Genomic DNA, 22200 nt, shown 5'->3' with positions numbered 1-22200 from the left:
TCCGTTTAACCACATGACACACACATTTACATTAAACCCATTAAACAATGTCCAAAAAGGCAAGACATATTTAATGAATATATTAACAGGGAAGCCTTAAAAGCCTTTTTGCAGCATGGACATGAGGGAAATTGACATAAACACATCTTTAGGCTGAGATCTAGTCTACGATGAGAACCTGTGCAAACACTGGGATGCAACTTATAATGATATTGCTGTTATGGATCAATTTGTTTTATTTTAGAGTTAAAGGTGGGGTCGGTAAGAATGGAGAAACCAGCTCGAGTGCGCTAGAATTTGAAAGTACACAACCGGAAAATATCTGCCTCTTCCTTCAGACTTCCTCACAGAGCCCCTCCTCCAACACACACGAACACGCACATGACCAATGAGGGCACGAGATAAGTTTGTGCACAGATGGAAGGCTGACAGGCAGGTAGGCCATCCAGTTACTTTAGCCGGGCCGGCTCAGATGATTGGTCGTGCTTTTTACAGCGCCACGGCTTCCACATATACATTTTTGTTATGTATTTATTATTGTCAAAGCATTTAATGTATTCATTGCAATCAGGATGTTAAGAGCATCCCATGGAATATAACAAGTGTTTCTGAAGTGAATTACCTACCCCACCTCTTAAGTTAATACAAAGTCAGAAAATAGTGAGAGGCACATCATCCTTTTCAAGAGCCTAAAGTGATGTTTTGTTCGACCAACTGTCGAAAACCTCAAATAAATTAAGTGTAATGTCATATAAGACGAGGAAACACGTGAATCCTCCGTACTGAGACGCTGGAACCAGCATATCTTTGGCATATTTGTTTGATAAAGGACAAAAAGTTGAATTAATAATCTCAATTCTCTTGACTTATCTGCAAATCATTTCAACAGCAGAAAAAGTTCAACAAAAATCTGCCTTTTTTCTTAGCTTTTCTAATTAGTTGTAAAAATGCTTGGATGGACACCAAGCCTGTATCTCATAACCTCTCTGTCCCTCCCTCCCTGCCTCACCCTCTCCTTATCAGTGAGTCCAGGGTGCCCTCCTCTCGTCGACACTCTGGGTTTTTCTTTTGGGCGGCCCCTCAGTGCCCCCACACACACTCAGACCTAGAGCATGCACTTCAGACAGGGGGCTAATGGGAAAATAAATTACCAGCAGGCAAAAGCCCTGGCTCTGCACTTCTGCTGGAGAGAGGGACACAGGGGGGTGTGGGTGGTCAAGAAATGGAAAGAGAGAAGGGTGGAGAAGACGAAAATGAAAGACAGAGAGGTGGAAATCAAGGAGATGGATAGGGAGGAAAGAAGGGAGAGGGAAAGATGGAGAAAATGAGGAAGAGGGGGTGATGGAGAAAGAAAGACGAGGCAAAGAGGGAGAGAGAGAGTGAGAGAAAGTGAGAGAGAGAGGTCGACGGGATTATAGCAGGAATTCATCCCTGGTCTATGAAGTGTCTGCTCATCACTTTTCCCACGATTTCCCCATCTCCGGCCATCAGAGGCCTAAAATGGCCAATAACACCACACACACACACGCACACACACACACACACACACACACACACACACACACACACAAAACCTAATGTATCTGCGGTTGATTACTCCTCCTGCATGAAGCAGCCGTTCAGATATCAGAACGGCACATTCACCACAGTGGCGGACAGCAGTGTAGATGTGTGTGCATGTCCAGTGTCCTTGTGTGTAAATGTAGAAAGTTGGACATATGAGTGCATAAAGTGTGTGTGTGTGTGTGTGTGTGTGTGTGTGTGTGTGTGTGTGTGTGTGTGTGTGTGCGTGTGTGTGTGTGTGTGTCCGACAAATCTTTTTTGTTGCTATGAACCCGAGAACATAAGCTCCAGCATGTACAAACTAATGAGAACACTAAATCTTAGTAGTAAAAAAGTGATTAAAGGGTGGGGTAGGTAAGTTTGAGAAACCGGCTCGAGATGAACTTTTTGTTATATTCCATGGAATGCTCTTAACATCCTGATAGCAATGAATATCTTAAGTGCTTTGACAAAAAAATTCATTAAAAAATGTCATCTGTGGAAGCCGTGGTACTGTAAAAAGCACGACCAATCATTTTAGCCGACCCGGCTAAATCTGAAGGAAGTGGCAGATTTTTTCCGGTTGTGTACTTTCAAATTCTAGCGCACTCGAGCTGGTTTCTCCAAAGTTACCTAACCCACCTTTAATATAGTGTAAGAAAGTGCATACTGATTAAAGGGGGAAAACATGGACTTAGCCTTCCCAGGAGTACTCTCTTCCATGTATACTCACTTCACCCTCTCAATTCTGATAAAGCAACTGTTGGCCAGGCAAAGCCATACAAGGCAAGGTTAGGTAAGGTAAGGTTGCAATAAAATTCCTAACAATGTATCGTGTTACTCATCCCGTTTTTAGCATCACTACTAGATAACAGGATGCTAAGAAGCTTAAGGGTTTGGTTGATAAACTTCCCCAAAGATCTCAGTCGTCTTTACTCCAGAGATATCGACTGATGATTTCCAGGTGAAGACAACACAGGGACTTTTGGGAATGTAAATCTAAGCATCCACTCAATTCTCACTTTACAGATCTGTTTGTTTTTAGGCAGGCTGCTGAGATCTGACAGAGCTATGATAGGACCCTAATCCAGAGCAAAGCTGATTTGCTTAAGGGGGAGGAGGGTTAAGATGGCCTGTGACAAGAAACAATTGCCCCGAGTGAGAGTCTGCCTCTCTCCCAGCCCGCTCCATGACAAAGGTGTACTCTCCATGCTAAGTGACAAATCTGGGGAGACAAAGAGCATTAGCAGGGGTGATGCTCTGCACCAGTGCCTCTGATTGTGACCAACTCAAAGAGAATCTAATATGGATTTTAAAAAAAGGAGAGGGAGAGATTAGAATGAAAGAGAAACAATGAACACCTTCTACCAAGGGGGAATTAGTGGAGGGATTGGATAAGGAGCTGGTGTGCCTTAGTGTGTGTGCATGTGTGTGTGTGTGTGTGCAAGGGTGAGCGCTTGTTCTTTGAAATTTCTTTTCCAAGAAAGAACAATAGCGTTCCCCAATTCTGTGTATGGCATCGACATGTGAAAAACACTCACACAAACTGCTTCCTTTAATATCCACATGTGTACACTGTGGATGAGCCATATCCTTTATGACAGCAGCATAACCTTTAGTTGGCAGATCAAAGTGACTCGTAAACAACAATAGATAAGGGGGGCAAAGGTCACTATACTGTTTCCATAGGCCTCAACACTAGATTTTCTTAAGACTATCAAAACAAGTGAGATAAAGTCAATCCATGTGTTCCAGATTCTGCGTCCTTTCCATAGATTCACTTTTGCTTAAAAACATGTGTAAGCAAACTTTGAGACATTCGATATGAGAATCTCTCCCATAGAGGAAATGTGTCCTTCGTCACATCTCCTCAACACCTATGGGTGTAAGCCTTTACAGCAAGACACCTTCGAATTCTTGACCCGTTCCTGTGTGGGTGCGGTACAGATTTATATCCCAAACAGAGACAGAGACATGTGTGGGGATCAGTCTAACTGTCAGTGGCTAGCTTAGCGCTGGCATCAGAGCACATCACAAGACCCTATTCATTGCCACTTAGCAGAGCAGTCGCCTCAGATTGCCAGTCACTCTCTCTGTGTGTGTGTGTGTGTGTGTGTGTGTGTGTGTGTGTGTGTGTGTGTGTGTGTGTGTGTGTGTGTGTGTGTGTGTGTGTGTGTGTGTGTGTGTGTTCATAAAATGCTCATACGCACAAACACACTTCCCTGTGAGCGGATCTTGACGAGATAATGTCAAACGAGTCACCCTGCTCACAAGTTTAACCGGAGTTCATCACAAACCTCTCCACACATATTCTTTCTCCACCACCACCCACAAACACACACACTCACACACACATTGTGCAGATCCTACCGAGCCAACGACCCACCCACGCAGGCCTGGCGGGTCAAGCTTGTGGATAAACAGGGGGATTTGCAGGGGACAGTGTTTTGCGGGCCACACAGGCCTGGCTCCATCGCTAGCAGCCATCTTAAGTCGCTCAGAGAAAAAATAAATAACCGAGAGATGGAGATAATAACTGTTCCGCTGCTGATGTCCAAATCGGCCTCACGTCTCACCACAACTGTCTGACATGACTTCAAAACAAGGTGAGATGAGGACGAAGAGGGCGGAGGAAGTGTCTGATTAGAGCGGACCGAGGTGGCAGGATGTGAAGCAACGGAGTGACGAGCTCAGAGATAACAGAGGGCGTGGTAGTCACTAACACACAATTACTAAATATTTAACGATTTATCAGGACTGTGGCTCTTATAAATTATTATACAAAATGGAAGATTGAGACATAAAAAGAGAACACCTTTGTGTGTCAAGTGTATTTCTCACAGTGGAGCGATGCATTAAACTCCAATCAAGTTTGGCCAACATATTGAAAACATAGTATTATCTGATCTCAAGTCAAAACACACACACAAACTCAGACTGTCATGTGAAGGAAGCACAGGTGGAAATACGGATGTTTCCCAGGTGTTTATTTTTGGGGTCAAACATCCCACTGTATGAGGCAAAACAAAAACCTGTCTAGACTCTGCATGTGTGTGTATCAATGTGCGTGTGTGCAACAGGATGTGTCTGTGTATGAGATTATATACCGTTTGTGTGTGAGAGTGTACGTATGATTGTGTGTGTGTTTGCTGCAGTGTGTGGTGACATCTGCTGTGTTGTTGGCTGGGAGCGCAGCGCAGCGGGCTGCAGGAGCCGAAGACTAAGGAGATGAAAGTCGAGGTCACAACCTGGACCAGTGGGACGAGACACACAAATACAAAGTCACACATGCAAACGTAAAAGACAAGACACACACACACAGATGTATGCCAGTGACACACACACACACACACGCTGCAAACATATGTCTCTTTCACACGCAGCATGCAGGGGGCGTAGCAGAACACAAGGACGAGAGACGTAAGAATAAACAGGGCAGAGATACAACAGTTAAGCAGAGAGACTAAACACAAAGCTACACGTACACACACACAAACAAATAAACAGAGACACAATGTGAAAAAGATGACGCAAGCACAGAAGCAAAGCTGCACACCATCAGGGGCAACAGTTTAATCAGTTAATTAACAAACACATGCATGTAAGCGAAAAACACACACACACACACAGATAGAAGATATGATGTGTGCCAAGCGATAAAGGCTCTGCAGGGCAGGGAGTGTATGAATGTGTGTGCTGAAAGAAAACATAAATAGATGAGTTTACTATACAAATGCTTGGGCTGACACACACTCTCCCACATGGACACCACCCCACACACACTCAGATTCGGATATGGTCACATACAAATACGACACCTGCACAGAGACATAGTTAGACACACACACACACCTCACGGCGGTGGTGGCAGTTAGTCAGCAGACCAGCCATGTGACGGGGTGGTGTGGATTAGGGGGCCAGTAAGCCTATTAGGGCGACAGGAGGGACCACCCGGCCTCCACAGCCACCTACAACACACACTCACACACAGACAGAGCACCCTAACACACAACTACAATGTTCCAGACACAAGTGCAGCTTCTCACCACCATAGACTTACACACAGCAAGATACACACACACACATTTTACATAGCTGATTTTTTTGTCTTGGGGCTTAATTCTGCAGTGTAATTTGCTCTATGTTGTGTGTGCAATCATTTTCTTATTCAGCCCATAATACCGTATGTGCTTCAATGAACAAAAATAATACATTTTAACTGTGCAGTGACAGGAAATGGCAGCTTTTAGTGTTGTAATAGTCTGTGTGTGTGTGCTTAATGCCAGCTCACTGTGTGTTTTGTGGCAGTGTGTATGTGCCAGCGTAGGGAGGGGTCCCAGCGTGGGGGGTAATCAGCAGCATCTGTTGCCTCTCCTCAGGGCGATTAATTAGATTAAATTAATTTGGGAAGCGTGTGTGAATGTGTGATCCCATACGAGAAATCCCTCCGCCTCCCTACACACACACACACACACACACACACACACACACACACACACACACACACACACACACACACACACACACACACACACACACACACACACACACACACACACACACACACACACAACACACACACACACCACACACACAACACACACACACACACACACACACACACACACACACACACACACACACACACACACACACACACACACACACACACACACACACGCATTTACATCCAGTTTTAAACTATAATGCATATATTATTTAGAATGAACACACACATTTCTTCCGAACAAAATAAATTACGCCTTTTGAGTTCGCCAAACTATTTAAGAAATGAGAAACGAGCAAAAGGTGAAAACTTTGGAGACACATGCGTGCACACGAGCGCAAATTAATCCCAATTTGTCGGCCTCGGCACGGGAGAAACTTTGGGGATTTCATACTTCATACCAGCTTTTGTCACCTTTGCGTGAATAGCCAAGGGCTGAAATAATTGTGTTTTTCTTCCCCGAGGCCCAGTCAGCGCTCACAAGCCACTGGCCTACGTAATGTGTTCCAGACAGAGAGGTGAAGAGGGGGGGGGGGGCGCACACACACCATGGCTGTGGGCACAATTCAGAGAGGGTGTGTGTAAAGGTGATGGAGGTGGGCCGGCCTGTGTGTGTGGTGGCTTTTCACTGTGTGTGCCGTGAGATGACTATGTGACACTGTGTGACTGTATGAGTGTGCGTAAGTGGGAGGATTGTGGCGTGGAAACGGCCTTAATGGAGTTGGATGTGGTCCACAATAGACCGGACATCAACTCGGAGAGGAATGGAAAAGAGGAAGGAGAAGGGGAAAGAAAAACTAACATGGCGGAAAGGGTGACAGACTTCCATAAACCATGATAAAAGATATGCTAAATATACTGTATGTGGTTCAAATAGTCAAACACAGGTCTTTACATGCTGTATACAAGTGGACGGTTTTGCACACAGCCTACACTCGGACATCAGAACATTACATTTGATTCAAACTAGGCAAAGAAAAGATGTGATCTTTAACTACTCTATTATTGTGTAGGTTATGAGTATTGAAAAGAGGTGATTAAAAGCCATGAGTCTCTTATTGGACCATTTTAAAACAGATTCACTATATGGAAACATGTAACGACAGGCTGTCAAACAGTGTAAACAATGATTTGTCAGCAGCAGCTATGTATACACCTATATTTCTGAATGACACTTATGTAATGCGAGGGAAAAAAAGGTTGAGTGTGACTTGGAGAGAGTGAGTTCGGAGGGGGGGCTTGGAGTGTGTATCAGTGTATATTCAATGTATTCAGACATGATAGCTTCTCACTTTAAATACAACAGTCCAGTGTGTGAATGTGTGCGTTATTTAAATCCTCCCACAAAGCTTTGAAGATGAGGGAAGTTGGTCTACCATCTCCAGCTTTAGTTGATATGCAAACGCAGAGAAAATACACACACATACACACATGAACCCGCCCACATGCACATACACCCACACAAAAGAGCCTGTCAGCACAATGGCTTCAAATATAGCCGTCCAATCTTTTGACTCTCAATTTGCCCACCTTTTTGATAATACGCGTCCTATTTGAAAAAGGGTGAAAGGCAAGGGTAGCATGCAATTTAGAGATACTACTGTGTAGCCATTTCCAGCTCTCCACTTCCTCTTCTTCGCTCTCTCTCTCCATCTTTTGATTATGCGATTCGCCTTGGCAGACGAACAAATAGAGGAGAGAAAAAGGTAGTGTTTGACACTGCCATTTTCAATGACAAAATACAATCAAACCAGGGCCAGTAATTCGACGGGGAGGGATTAGCCTAGTGCGAGGTTGGGCCCCCAGATTAAGACGAAGCCACAGCGCGGGGATCTTGAATTTCATCATCTCCGGCGCTCGGGCACAATGGCGTATTCTTCCCCTTTCTCCAGCGCCGTCTGATGAGGGGTCAGGAGAACTCACCTCTTCTTCTGTACCTCCTGCTCAGAGCAGTGCCACATTCATTCATCCTTCCTGACTTTATATTAGCTTAGATACCAGTAAGGAGGGGGGAGTGTGAGCTGGGAGCTCTGAACTGGCTATACACTCATGCAAAGTGAGGAGAAAATATGGCGAGATGAACACAATCCTCTAATATGTTTTGGATACAGCTTTCATCACTCACACAGTAACACAGACATACAGGCACACTAAGATACCCTTCCTATTGACACACAGTCAAACACTCGGTGACATAAGTGGGGGATCCAACAGATTTATCTGTGCATATTTGAAAAGGGATTTCACAGATGTTAGGGTAGACTGCCCTCTTGTGGTCATTTAATATATTTCATTAATTTCTGCTCAGAAACCAGGAGCCATCGACATATGGCACACTGGATGTTGTTGGGCCTGAAACATAACTCATTCAGTTTGAAAATAATATGTATAGTAGCTTTACTGTTAACACAATTAAATATGTACTGTCGGTGAAGCTGAGAATAACAAATTGTTTTTATTTCATGTGTCTATGTATGGACGCTGTCACTGCATGTGCACTTTCTGTGATAATATGCGTAAAGCAGCATTCAACTTTAAGACTAAAAACCAGAAGAAGACCAAACACTATAGCGGTATCAGGACAAGAGGCTCAGCCTAAATATCGAAGTCCTTGTTAAAGGTGGGGTAGGTAATTCACGTCAGAAACACTTGTTATATTCCATGGAATGCTCTTAACATCCCGATAGCAATGAATACATGAAATGCTTTGACAATAAATAAATAACAAAAATTAATCTGTGGAAGCCGTGGCGCTGTAAAAAGCACGACCAATCATCTGAGCCGGCTAAAGTAACTGGATGGCCTACCTGCCTGTCAGCCTTCCATCTGTGCACAAACTTATCTCGTGCCCTCATTGGTCATGTGCGCGTTCGTGTGTATTGGAGGAGGGGCTCTGTGAGGAAGTCTGAAGGAAGAGGCAGATTTTTTCCGGCTGCGTATTTTCAAATTCTTGCGCACTCGAGCTGCTTTCTCCATTCTTACCTACCCTACCTTTAAATCTAAAATAAAACAAATTGATCCATAACAGCAATATCATTATAAGTTGCATCCCAGTGTTTGCACAGGTTCTCATCGTAGACTAGATCTCAGCCTAAAGATGTGTGTATGTCAATTTCCCTCATGTCCATGCTGCAAAAAGGCTTTTAAGGCTTCCCTGTTAATATATTCATTAAATATGTCTTGCCTTTTTGGACATTGTTTAATGGGTTTAATATAAATGTGTGTGTCATGTGGTTAAACGGAGCACACATAGTAATGACATAAATAAACATTTAGGTCCAGTGTGACCCTGTTGGGAGGCTGAGGGAGTGTTAAGGAGAAGGGTGATCTTTATTTGTGGTCAGGGTGACTATCATTAAGCCTGTTGGCGCTTTGGTGTGGAGCTTTTATATCTGGAGGTTTCATTAATGTTGTTGAACCTCTGCAATATTGCTGTTCTTTTGTGTTGTGTTTGGCCTGTGAGCTAGCAGGAGGTTAGTCCCACTCCCAGTTAGGATTAGACCTTTTAAGGGCTGGTTGGTTTGTGACTCTCCTCCTTTCATCTGCTGCCATCAGAGCAACTCTGCATTAGAGGCATTCCTCAATCCCTCTTCATTCTCCTTTCTCTCTCCGTCTCTAACCACCTCCCTCTTCTATTCATATGTGGAAGCCGTGGCGCTGTAAAAAGCACGACCAATCATCTGAGCCGGCCCGGCTAAAATAACTGGATGGCCTACCTGCCTGTCAGCCTTCCATCTCGTGTACAAACTTATCTCGTGCCCTCATTGGTCATGTGCGCGTTCGTGTGTGTTGGAGGAGGGGCTCTGTAAGGAAGTCTGAAGGAAGGGGCAGATTTTTTTCCGGTTGTGTATTTTCAAATTCTAGCGCACTCGAGCTGCTTTCTCCATTCTTACCTACCCGACCTTTAAGTGTAATTATGTAGGAAAAAAGTCATACTTTCATTAAAAAAGTTGCAATCTTCCATGCATGCATTTGTCTAGTTCTCAAACCTACCTCAAAGGTATTACGCCTAGGCAAAAAGATTGAAATCACACTTTTAAAAAAACATGTTGAGACAAAGAGGTCAAGACTTTGAGCCACTGTTTTGACATGATACCTGTGACACTAGAGTTATGAGCAAAATAAGAAAGCTTGAGATGTGAGAATTTTTATGAAGAGGGGTGGAGAAATAAAAGTCATCTCATAGAAGAAACTAATTAAACTAAATGGAGAAAATAAACTCCTAAAGCAATCATTATATACACCTGCTTTCCATTTCCTTCAACCTTAATCACATCATCTTTCTGTGGCCATCATCTCATCATTGCCCTCCCTCTTCATCACAGTGTGTGGGTATACGGTTGCCTTCTCCTCTCCTCCTTCCCTACATTCTTCCTTTCCTCTCTGCTCTCCATTCCTGCTGTCAGGGTTCTGCTGTGGCTTTGATCTTTCTGTCATTAGTCAGGTATGCAGAGACACAGGCAAACCCACAAACTTGACTTTTTCTTCCCTTTCTTGCTCTCTTTTCGCTCTCTTCCCACGCTCTGTCCGGAGAGCACCGGCTGACCTGCTTGTCTTCTCAGCTTTCTATCAAAGAGAGAAAGGTAGAGCGGTGTGTGCTGCTGTCGTGCCTTTGAGCTTGACGTGTACAGAAAGTGACAGGGGCCGAGCACTCAGCCAACTCTGCTGCATTCTTAAAAAAGAGTGGAGGAGTCTCAGAGGTCTGTCCCTGCTGATCACTGGTGACTCACATCAAAGCATTCTGAAGTCCATCAGCTCTGAGTATTCATTTAAGAGTTCTTTGCTCATCCTATTCCCTTAAATAACCCCTTCAAATGCCACGGTCTAACGATTCATTCCAGTCAAAGTGGACATCTCATTTCTCCCATCCATTTCCCTCTAAAACTTGGGCCATGAATCTGTAATGTGTCCCTAATAAGTTAAAGTAGATACATACAAATAATACATTTCAAAGTGCCACATCCTGACCCCAGTCCTTGCTGAATTTCCTCGTTTCAGACTGTTTATAATAGACCCATTTATCTTTCATTTGACTGCAAATCATCGAACTCCAAGCTCTCCCCATGTTTTAACGTTTTCTTACTTGTAATACATGAATACGTGAAGTCAGTAAAGTTTCTAACAAACTAACTAATGTTTCGCAAGAATTATAGAATACATGTTACTTAAAGGTGGGGTAGGTAATTTTGGAGAAACCAGCTCGAGTGCGCTAGAATTTGAAAATACACAGCCGGAAAAAATCTGCCACTTCCTTACAGAGCCCCTCCTCCAACACACACATGACCAATGAGGGCACGAGATAAGCTTGTGCACAGATGGAAGGCTGACAGGCAGGTAGGCCATCCAGTTACTTTAGCCGGGCCGGCTCAGATGATTGGTCGTGCTTTTTACAGCGCCACGGCTTCCAGAGGTGACTTTTTTGTATGGATTTTTTGTCAAAGCACTTCAGATATTCATTGCTATCGGGATGTTAAGAGCATTCCATGGAATATAACAAAAAGTGTATCTCGAGCCGGTTTCTCAAACTTACCTACCCCACCTTTAAGTGTGTAAGACAGCTACAAAATGAATAATACTTGCATGCCAGCAAAAACAAACCACAGGTAACAACTGTTTATTCCTTAATGGTGAATGACATTCTTCACTTCTTACCATAACGACAGTTTAAGCAAGGCGTGTCGAGGCTTGCATTTCTCAGTAACAGTCGTACCGTGTGACAGACATGCTAAAGACTTCATTAGTAATCATGCACAATGGGCTTTTTCAAAACGTTGACCAGTCAATTCAAGGAATTGCACTGAAGTGGGAGGCTGTGATGTGTCTCAGTGTACATCCAGCAGGGGGGGGGGGGGGGCAACCTGCTGAAGTGAAACCCCACCAGGTCAAAAGGCCCTGCTTGTGGGAAGTCGTGACCTCTGCTCTAATAAGGCAAAATCAATTATCATCCAATTTATCTCCATCAAAACCAGTGGAGAGACACTTGGGTGTGCAGAAGTGTTTTTCCTCCAATAACACTGAGTTTAGGAGAAAACCACATCACAGCACTGACACAGTGTAGACACACACTAGCGAATCATTTTGGAATAACTACACATTTCTACCAAGAGATAAACAAGAAAGGCTAATGTGTGGTACAATGGCCTTGTTCATCTCAGTCAATAGGGGCTCAGTCAGTAGGGGCTTGGACTGTGAGCCGTAGGGTCGCCGGTTCAAGTCCCCGACCAGACCTAAATATGGAGTATGGAGTGGACTGCTACTTGGAGAGGTCCCAGTTCACCTCCTGGGCCCTGCCGTGGTGCCCATGAGCAAGGCACCCCCCTTCCCCCCCCCACTCCCATTGCTCCCCGGGCGCTGTGCAATAGCTGCCCACTGCTCCTAGTACTAGACTCCTGGTACTAGGATGGGTTAAAAGCAGAGAACACATTTCACTATGTGTGTGCTGTGTGCTCTGCATGTGTGACCATTAAAGAGGGTTTCATCCCATCCATTCTATCTATCTATGAGTATCTTTCAAGCACAACATATCACAAAATGGGTTCCAGCAGATGTATAAAACAGCTAATCACTGGCCACTGGTACACTTTCCTCTCTTTTTCTCCCTCCTCACTCAATCCATCCCTTCCATTTAGCAAATTGCTCCATCAACACCTTTCTCTTCTCCTTCCCTGCGCTTTATTATTCACTGTGAGCCCTAGTTTTTATATTATACTGCATTGCATGTGTTTGTCCTTGCCTTGCAAACAGTCAGTGATTTCTCCCTCTGCTTCTGTTGCCTTGAACAGCAGTGTGATAGATAACCGACATTTAAGAAAACATTATAAGTTAAATTGTAAAAATGTTGTTGAACAAATAAATGAGTGACTATATAAATGGATACATAACTACAGCCAGCCCTTGTTGGTGGATGAGTAACAACGTTTTTGACCTCAGGAAGTGGCCGTTCCAATTGCTAATATGTATGCAGGCTGATAATACCACAAACTCACCCACAAACACACACCTGACTTAAAACTCACTGTGGTTTAGCATGTATGCCAACATGATGAAAGTAGACACATGTAGTTTGAACTGAGGGTTACACTCCACACAGAGAGAGGCATGTAATAGCATAGCATGACCACAAGGAGGCAGAACCTGCACATGTTATACAAAGAGGATTCACCCAGAAAACAGCTGAGGTTGCAGATTTATATGTGTGTTTTACATAAAGGTTGTCACCATCAGTCATTGTAAATGCCTTTCAGGAAGGCATCTAATCATACGGTACCCTTTCCCCCCCTCTGAATGTTAAAGAAAACACAAAATGGTACTCACATTTTCAATGACGAATGTCCACTCTTTGTCTTCAAACTCCTCTGCATGGGGGTCCTGCAAGGGCGATATAAAAAGCAATGTTTTAAAACGATAGAATAGAATAGAGTGGGAGGGATGAAACCCTCTTTAATGGTCACACATGCAGAGCACATAGTGACATGTGTTCTCTGCATTTAACCCATCCTAGTACCAGGAGTCTAGTACTAGGAGCAGAGGGCAGCTATTGTACAGCGCCCGGGGAGCAATGGGAGTGAGGGGGGAAGGGGGGTGTCCGGTGCCTTGCTCAAGGGCACCACGACAGGGCAGGAGGTGAACTGGGACCTCTCCAAGTAGCAGTCCACTCTCCATATTTAGGTCTGGTTGGGGATTTGAACCGGCAACCCTACGGCTCACAGTCCAAGCCCCCTACTGACTGAGCCGCTGCCGAACTGTATGCCGATACACAGAATATTGAAGTGCAACCACAGTATGGTAATTTGATAGAGAATGAAAAAACACGTACAAAAATATATCTAGGCTGTCTTAGGCAACACTCAATTGCTCAATCTTAAAGAAATTGATTGAAATGTTTATATTATCAAAACCTTGCCAGAAAACTTCCAACACAAAAGCTGCAACAACAAAAATAAATCAGCTTTGAGTGATATCGCATCTGCTCTGCTCCACTCACCCACTGACCTGGTTTCCCTTCATACACGTGCTAAATGTTTTGATTTAATGAGGTGTCTTTTCATTCATAAAAAGATGTTGACTCTGCCAGGACAACATCAATTGACTGACTATGTATAAATGTTGTGCAAGTGTGTTTTACCATAGATGTGATTGTAAACTAGATTTCTGCAAGAAACAGGACAGGAACACCAATACACAAATATTTAAATGAGAAGCCAGAAATATAGAAAACTACGGATGTTTCTCTCCGTCTCTGTTGATATACTGTATTACTGCCTCTGTGATGTCTCATGTCCTGCCTGTATATCTGCGCGGTGTTGAGAGGAGACAGTAATGCAGGCAGCCGAGCACAGGCGACCTTCACTGCCCTCCAGGAGCTCATACACGCAACCACAAATCACTGCTCGACACACAAAGACATGCTAATATAATGTAATCAACCCCCTCCTCTTGTGCACACTAGCTTATTCACAATGCACAGCTTAACCAGTTTAATAACACCAACAACTAAATCATGTTATATGGTTGTTAGTGTGGTCATTTATTAGGTTAAAATGCAAAAAAGGACATAGCTGCTAACATGTCTCTGATGCAAATGTTCACAAATGATACACCTTGGGGATAACCATTAAAATCATATGATTTTGCGATACTGTATGTTGCATTGTTAGTGGAGCCTGGGATTTTAAGTTTTCAGGGCTAAAAAAACGATTCTGTAGCTCTTGTGCAGAAAACAATAAAGCCTTTGAATCCTTAAAGCGATGCCATTTATTTTTGTCTTTTACAAACAAAGTGATGAATCAATACTGAGTATAATCGGCTGTTGCAGCCACGTGTTCAAAGAACACGTCCCGATGGGCCACGACTGTTGCGTCGCCTCGCGTCTCTGCGTCTTGGCCAACAGTCGCACTGGAACACACCGCAAAAACTTCAGCCGACGGCCAAGTAGCACGTACGAACTGCGCATGCGTGAGTGGCAATAACTCTCCTTACCAGCAGGCGGCGGTAGTGTGTATTCGTCATTCAAAAGAGGCAACAACCGGAAGACAGACTGCGTGATAACCGAGAGAAGAACAGACATCGTGATATAAACAAACAACAAATAGCGTGCGTTCCATTTTCTCTACAGCGAGAAGCTCACGGGGCTTTCCCGAACCTGAGTCGAGAGCTGGAGTTCAATGAAATCTCAGCCTTCTTAATAGTTTGTTTGGGTCCCTCACTTCCGTTTCGCTTCTCATGCACTGATTCGCTAAACTGAACAGCCAATCAGAGAGATTTCTTTAGCCGGCGGCCTTTTACCGACAGCCTACCGATTCAACATGTTGAATCGTCGGCGGAAGGTGTCGGCGTGGCTGAAAAGACACGACGAGGCGGGACACACCAATCTGAGAAGGGCGACAGGACGCTCATCGACGGCCAGACATCTATCTACGGCCGAAATCGGCTTGGTGTGTACTGTGTAAGGACCTTTAACACCTACACACGCAAACACTGACAGCCTTTCGGTCTGACTGCGCCTGTGACAAACATAACACCCACATGGACGCAAACACACACACACACACACACACACACACACACACACACACACACACACACACAGCAACTCATACAGCTGCTTCATCCTTCCATTGTTTCACTGCCACGTAAACTGCTGCTAAAGCCAACCGAGCCTGACGTCTTCTCACTTTACGGTGTCTGCAGAGTTGTAATGCTGCTGGTAAACACACACTACATAACAAGGTTTGATTAAGCTTCTACAGTTCTGGAAAATGCAGATGTGTAAAATGTAACAAGCCAAATGGATTTCTAAGGTTTGGCTGGTGCAAAGTGCCCGCTCTGCTTTCTGGACTATGTCTCTGTTATGATCGATTCTGTCTGCAGAGCGCTCCCAGTAAAGTTACGTTACATATTCAGTGTTTTCTCGCCGTGTAAAAAGTTCCAGCTAAGGCTTGCCTGCTGGTGTTCATCTCCCCGAGGAACAGCTGTAATTCTGCTGAGCTCAGCTGTCTTCACTGCAGCGCTTCAGGCCAGAGAGCGGTATGAGAGCATCATTAAACCACTGTTAGCTTCAACATTCAGTCGACTCACTGCAGACTTATCTAAACTGTGGGTTATTACATTTGTACAGATTTAGACCAGCATAAAGCAATATTATGTTAAATTAAAAGGGGCACTTTATTTAACTTAGTACATAAAGCTGGTGGACCTGCGAGACATATGGTCAAAAGCCTTGCATCAGGGTCTGCTATATCATTACTTTGTATTCCCTTACATGGCAAGTAAGTAGTACCAAACCATGTGAGAAGTTGAACTCTACAACACTTTATATCTAATCAGGGTGGTGTGTATCACCCAACGGTCAGAAAATAACTTAGTTTTCACTGGAGCACTATAGTGGAAGTAAACGTTTCTAATAAAGACTGAAGGGCATCTGATAAAGGAGAGGGAATGCTGTTTAATTTGTGGCTTTATCAACCAGATGTGGCTCAACTGTGCCTTCAGTGGCTTGGCTTTGGGTCTCATTACAAAAACAGCTTTATTACTTCCTCTGGGACAGGAAGTGGAAGTTAGCCCGGAACAGAGGGACACTGTACAACAGAGCAAGAGAAGCTTACCAACTGAACCAGTCCACATACAAATTGGGGTTATACTTTTAACAGACAACACAGTATGCCTTATAAGTTATAAGCAGAGGCAGGTACGTCGGTATGTGTGGCAGGAGGTCTGGTGAAGACACGGAGAGGTAACAGGACACTCAGCTCCAAGCAGCCTGTCAGCTCCAAGGCCAGCATGTTTAAGTAAGGCAGGCACAGTGACAGATACTGTCTGTACACTCACAGACATTTACAGACACAACTGTTATTCTGTACATATACACATGTACACAGACCTTTTAGTCAAAAAATACATTAAAATACATTTTTGAATTGTTGGAGAAGCCTGTGACCCAAGATTTTCAACGACATAATTACTCTGTAGCTATGTTAGTTTGACAATAAAGAACCTTGAACCTTAAAATACTCTCCCAACTCCTTTAACATCAACAGTCCTGGCAGACTCCATTCAGAAATAAATTCTTATTTACACTTCAAATTGTTCGTCTTATACTTGTTTATAACAAACACCCTTTTATATAGTTTTTAAAAATATATATCAAAAGAGAAATACATTATGCTGCTTTAGGGGGTCATCCATTTAGGTAAAACTCAACAATTGCTGCTATATCTCCGATTTTAAGACAGGGTGTGAATGGGCTATTTAACGGCATAAAGCCCCTGATGTTTCATAAACATCCCTGGTCCACCTTAACACATAAAGGTGTGTGTTAGTGTTAATTTAAAAGGCTGTAGCCCACCTTAAAAAGTGTGACCGTGATCTCTATGTTCTCCGGGACAGGCCACACCACCACTCCTCTGTAGGGGTTTTTGATGCCAGGCTGCCAGCTGTGGGCCTGCAGGGCGGGGGGACAAAAAGAACAGAGCATTAAAGTTGCAGGGGAGAAACTTTATTTTAGTTATATTGTTTTAGAATGGAACTCATCAAATACAAACCTTGGAGGATTTCCTCCGACTCCTGCGCGTCCAGACCACCACCAGTTTGTCCGGTTGCCTGTGAGGAAGAAGAGAAGAGACAGGTGAGTGAAAAAGACAAAAAGGTGTAAATTCATCAATTCCCTTATCACTGTTTCTCCATCTAGCCAAATATCTATTCTACATGTTAATACCATCAGTTTAATTGATTAGCTTGTATCGTAATGCCGAAGGTTTTAAAACCCTGATAAGCATCCTGCACACACAGACCAACAACAGCGCATATACACACCTGCACAGCCACTCTTACTATGAATAAATCATGAGACACGGCTAAGCCCTGGCTTTGTCTCTGTGGACTGCAGCATACACAAGAAGACACACACACACTGACACACACCTGCACACACACAAAGACAAGAGGTTAGTATGACAGGAAAAACCTAAAGGAGGCTGAGAGTCAAATCAACCCAGTCCAGTCACACAGCACTGACAGCTGACAGCATCTGTTCTTAAGATGCATCACCTTCGTTCACATCATCTTCAAACAGAGAAACAGTCGGGTTGTTAAGACAGATTTTTTTTTGCAGATTTTCTGCACTAACATGTAGGGCTGCTCGATTATGGCAAAAATCATAATTTCGATTATTTGGGTCAATAATTGATATCACGATTATTAAAAACGATTATCCATTTACTTTGAAAACATCCATTTATTGGAGAACAAAATGTTGAACAGTATGTTTTTAACAGTTGATTACCCTGAACTTTAAGTATAATTCAACCAATACAAATGTAATTTAATTAAAACGTTTTTTTTTAAAAGTAATAATAATAATAAAAAAATAATTATTTTATTTCGATTACGTTGTTTTCGTAATCGTTGCAAGCCATAATCGTAATTGCGATTCAAATACGATTAATTGAGCAGCCCTACTAACATGCTCAAAACGGTTCAAACTGTGAATATCATTTGTCAACATGTGTGATGTGAATACAGGAGACACAGGTTTCCTTAAAGTACTGAACCCTTAAACCACAGAGTATTGGTTTGCATAGCAAAAAGCCCAAATGTGTGTTCAGTTCACCGGTTATCGTCCACTATGTTGACTTTTATTAAGCTAGTAACCGACTTTAAATAACTCTTGCTGAATGAATCAACCGTAAATAATAAGAGGCATAGGGCCCAACGTTCTTACAGAGCGTTTACTGACTTCCACACACAGCATTGTAAAGCACAATAATTCATATAAACCTGCATGGAGCTGCTTAATCAATTACAACTGACATGCTGCTTTGCTTTAATGTGAAAAAACACTGACAAATTAGGGCCTGCCAAATGTTCCCCTTATAATCACGACTCACTATACATCACATTGTACTGCATACACATAAGTGTATGCAGTACAATCAGTCAGCCTGAGAAATACTCCATAACAAAGCTAAAGCGGTTAGCTAGCTGGCAAGTCTGGACCTGCACCCACCATGCATGAGTACATGTACATGCTATAGAGTCATGCAGAACTCAGCCATTGCCCATCTCTAACGGAAAACATGAACACCCTAAATCACAGCATATAGGTCAGACCATGCTTTATCTTTTGGTCTTAGAGGACAGAGTGGAACAGATAGCAGATGCCAATCTACAAGATTGTCCGTCTAAATAGAAGTCCCTGTTATGGCAAGTATCCACCCCAGGCTCTGAGCTCTCCAGCTATCAAGCTGTTACTGAGGCTGACCTCTGACCCAACAATGGAGACAAGAAAGGGAGAAAATTGCCCTACAGGGATCAATTAAAATAACTTTGTTTGATTTGTCTAAATTATGACAGACGTTCAATTGTCCAGGCCAATATTAGCTTATTACAAATACATCGGTATCTGCATGAAAATAGACAATACACAAGAAATTGAAATACAAAGATCAGGTTTGAGAACATTAAGAAATTGTCTAGTTTGAGTATCTTGGTCACAATTCTTCAATTACCAAATGTATAGTATATTCATTATATATTGGGGCCAGCAACCAGCACTGTTTAGCCAAGTCTTACTATTCAATTGTAATAACCTTTCATTCTTTATTATACATTGTATATATTATCTGCATTCCCTTTATCTAATAGTTTATTTGTTGTCTCCATCTTTACTTATGCTGTAACAGGGTATATGCAGGAATCCTGAAGTCACATTTAATACCTTTTTTAAGACCCTTTCCATACATTTTAAGACCTCATCGCCACTTGGAGTTCTAACCGGTTACATTGGCGACACACTTTACCTCACATTGACTATATACAGTATTGATTGTCCTTCCTCCTTATCTTCCAACCATTTGAACGCAGACTTGCATTTCCCCATAACGATGTTGTTTAACAACCGGCGTAAACGGACCTTCGCGCTATCAAGCAGTGAGCGTGCGATGTCCTGTTCAGATGACGTCACATCCAACGGGATGCCATCAATAAACTACACAGAATCACACTACACACCTACGCAATGATTACATTCAGGCAGACGGTAGAATACAACCTCTTTGGACAATTTATATACTTATTGAAAACAAGCTACAAAATGTAATACCTTGGAAGATGCCGTTTAATACTTTTTAATAGCCTTCATTTTCGCTAAATTGATTTATCAACTTTTAATACTTTTTAAGACCCCGCGGACCCCCTGTGTAACAATCTAAATGTTCCCCTTGTGGAACAAATAAAGGAATTCTGATACTGATTAAATAAGGTAAAAATTCCAACATGACAAAAATAGTAAGAGTGAAGTTACCTGATAAGATTATGCAAATGCATGAAATCAACAAGTACTAAGTGAACGTTATCTGAGGCCTGTTTCAATGTTTATGTGCAAATACTTACTACATAGCACAACAATGGGTTTGTGTGTGCATGGGCCCTTATGTCTGAGACTCAGAACAGCAAAGCAGTGATTATATGGGAAGAATGAGTGACTGTGTGACACAGTGGAGAGGAGAAGAGGGACGAAAGAACAGAAACAGAGAGAGAGGGAAGGGAAGGAAAGGAGGAGTGAGAGGGAAAAGAGAGGAGAGAGGGAGAATGACAGGCAACATATCAGCCTGGAGGAGAGGCCTCCCATAGAGAAGCTATTGTACAACAACACGGCCCATATCAAGAGAGCAGACGCATTAAATATCCCCCTCTTGTTTTTTTAGCCCTTGTACAGTACTCGCTGCACTGTGAGAAAAATGTAAAGTATTTTCCTGCAGGCTAGCAGACTTCTTCACACTTCCTCATGTTCAACCTCAGGCCTGCATGCTCTTTCTGTGTTTCGCAGGAATCAATGAGCCAGCAGAGAGGAATGCTACAGCAGGAGAAACAAATGGCCACAGAGCGCCCTGAAGAAACACATTTAAAGTGTGCATTCAGAAGCTCTCACCCATACAAGAAGACGTGTTAACGTTAAAGAGGTAAAAGAGGGAATGGAGCTTTATTACATGGCAATACATCTGGTAGTAACATTAAGAATTTCATTTTAAAGTTTTAGGATGTTACAAAAAGAGGTAATGGAGGTTTATTAAACATATGGCAATACATCTGGTAGTATATGTTCTGCACTGTTGAGCGCCCTGAGAGGCTCCGGCTGTTTCCCGTAATTTTATCGGAGTAAATTTACTGGAAGAAACAAAAGTCTTCCTATATCTGCTTCCACAAGTAAGTGAGAGCTCTTTTGGCATTAATCAAATATCACGAATAACCAGATTAACTATAAACGCTGTCTATAAAAACAAGTTTCTTTAAAGGTCACCTATCATGATATTTGTAGGCAATAGCATAGGTCTCAGATATATACAAATATATAAAAAACATGTCGATGAAGTGTTTTGCTCAAAAGACCAAACAGAGCACCCATTCTAGCCATGCCTCATATCCCTCTATTTCACTTCCTGTCTCAAAAGTGCTGATTTGGGTATAAAGCTTAAAAAAAAAGAGAAAATGATTAAATGAAAACAAAAAGGAGGGGGCTGAGCTCATGCGGGACCCGGCAGCTACTGTCTAAACTAAATGCTGCCGTGATGAAACGCCATATCATGGATTATCAAGGATTCTCTCTGAAACAGTTTGGAGCTCAAAAGCTTTCTCTCTTGCCGGTTATACCACAAGGTGAGTTCCTTTTTACTTCCTGCTTCTTCACACACATGCTCTCCAGTACAGGTTAGCTCTGAGTGTTAGCGATGCTAATGTAAACACCGACCATATTACATCCAAAACAGTCGGGCATTGTTTCTGATAGCAGAGTTTCTGATTGGGCCGTGGGTCCACATTTCAGATATTACGTCATATCGGACGCAAATCTGGATCAGCTCCGTTGTAGCCCTGTTTTTAGAGATTTGGGTACGGAGGAAAAGAGAGAGGGTTTTATTTTCTGACGCTGCGTGAGTTCCCTGACACACCGGGGACACATCTTTATGTATAAAAGACATACAAAAGTGCATTTTGCATGATAGGTCCCCTTTAACTCTCAGCAGATGTTTGAAAGAGAGGGGGGGAAATAATAGTCTTGGGTTAAAGCATGGATTTGATTTGAAAAATAAATAAAAAGTGAACACAAGGATCTGTGATAGTGTGTGAGCAGACCGGAGGGAGAGGGCAGATAAGAGCGA

General features: G+C 42.9%; 1 protein-coding gene across 1 annotated transcript in view; it reads right to left on the bottom strand.

Moving 5' to 3' along the window:
- ehbp1 (EH domain binding protein 1) overlaps window positions 1–22200 on the bottom strand; it is a gene marked incomplete at its 3' end in the record, with an annotated part of 170572 nt that overhangs the window by 124484 nt on the left and 23888 nt on the right. The window contains 3 exon segments of the mRNA XM_034209946.1: window positions 13364–13417; window positions 17394–17489; window positions 17590–17647. Coding sequence (XP_034065837.1) covers window positions 13364–13417; window positions 17394–17489; window positions 17590–17647 — 208 coding nt within the window.

This window comes from Gymnodraco acuticeps, unplaced genomic scaffold (assembly GCF_902827175.1).
Source record: "Gymnodraco acuticeps unplaced genomic scaffold, fGymAcu1.1, whole genome shotgun sequence".
In the NCBI taxonomy this organism is placed as follows: domain Eukaryota; kingdom Metazoa; phylum Chordata; class Actinopteri; order Perciformes; family Bathydraconidae; genus Gymnodraco; species Gymnodraco acuticeps.
This window is presented reverse-complemented; position numbering and strand designations above follow the sequence as displayed.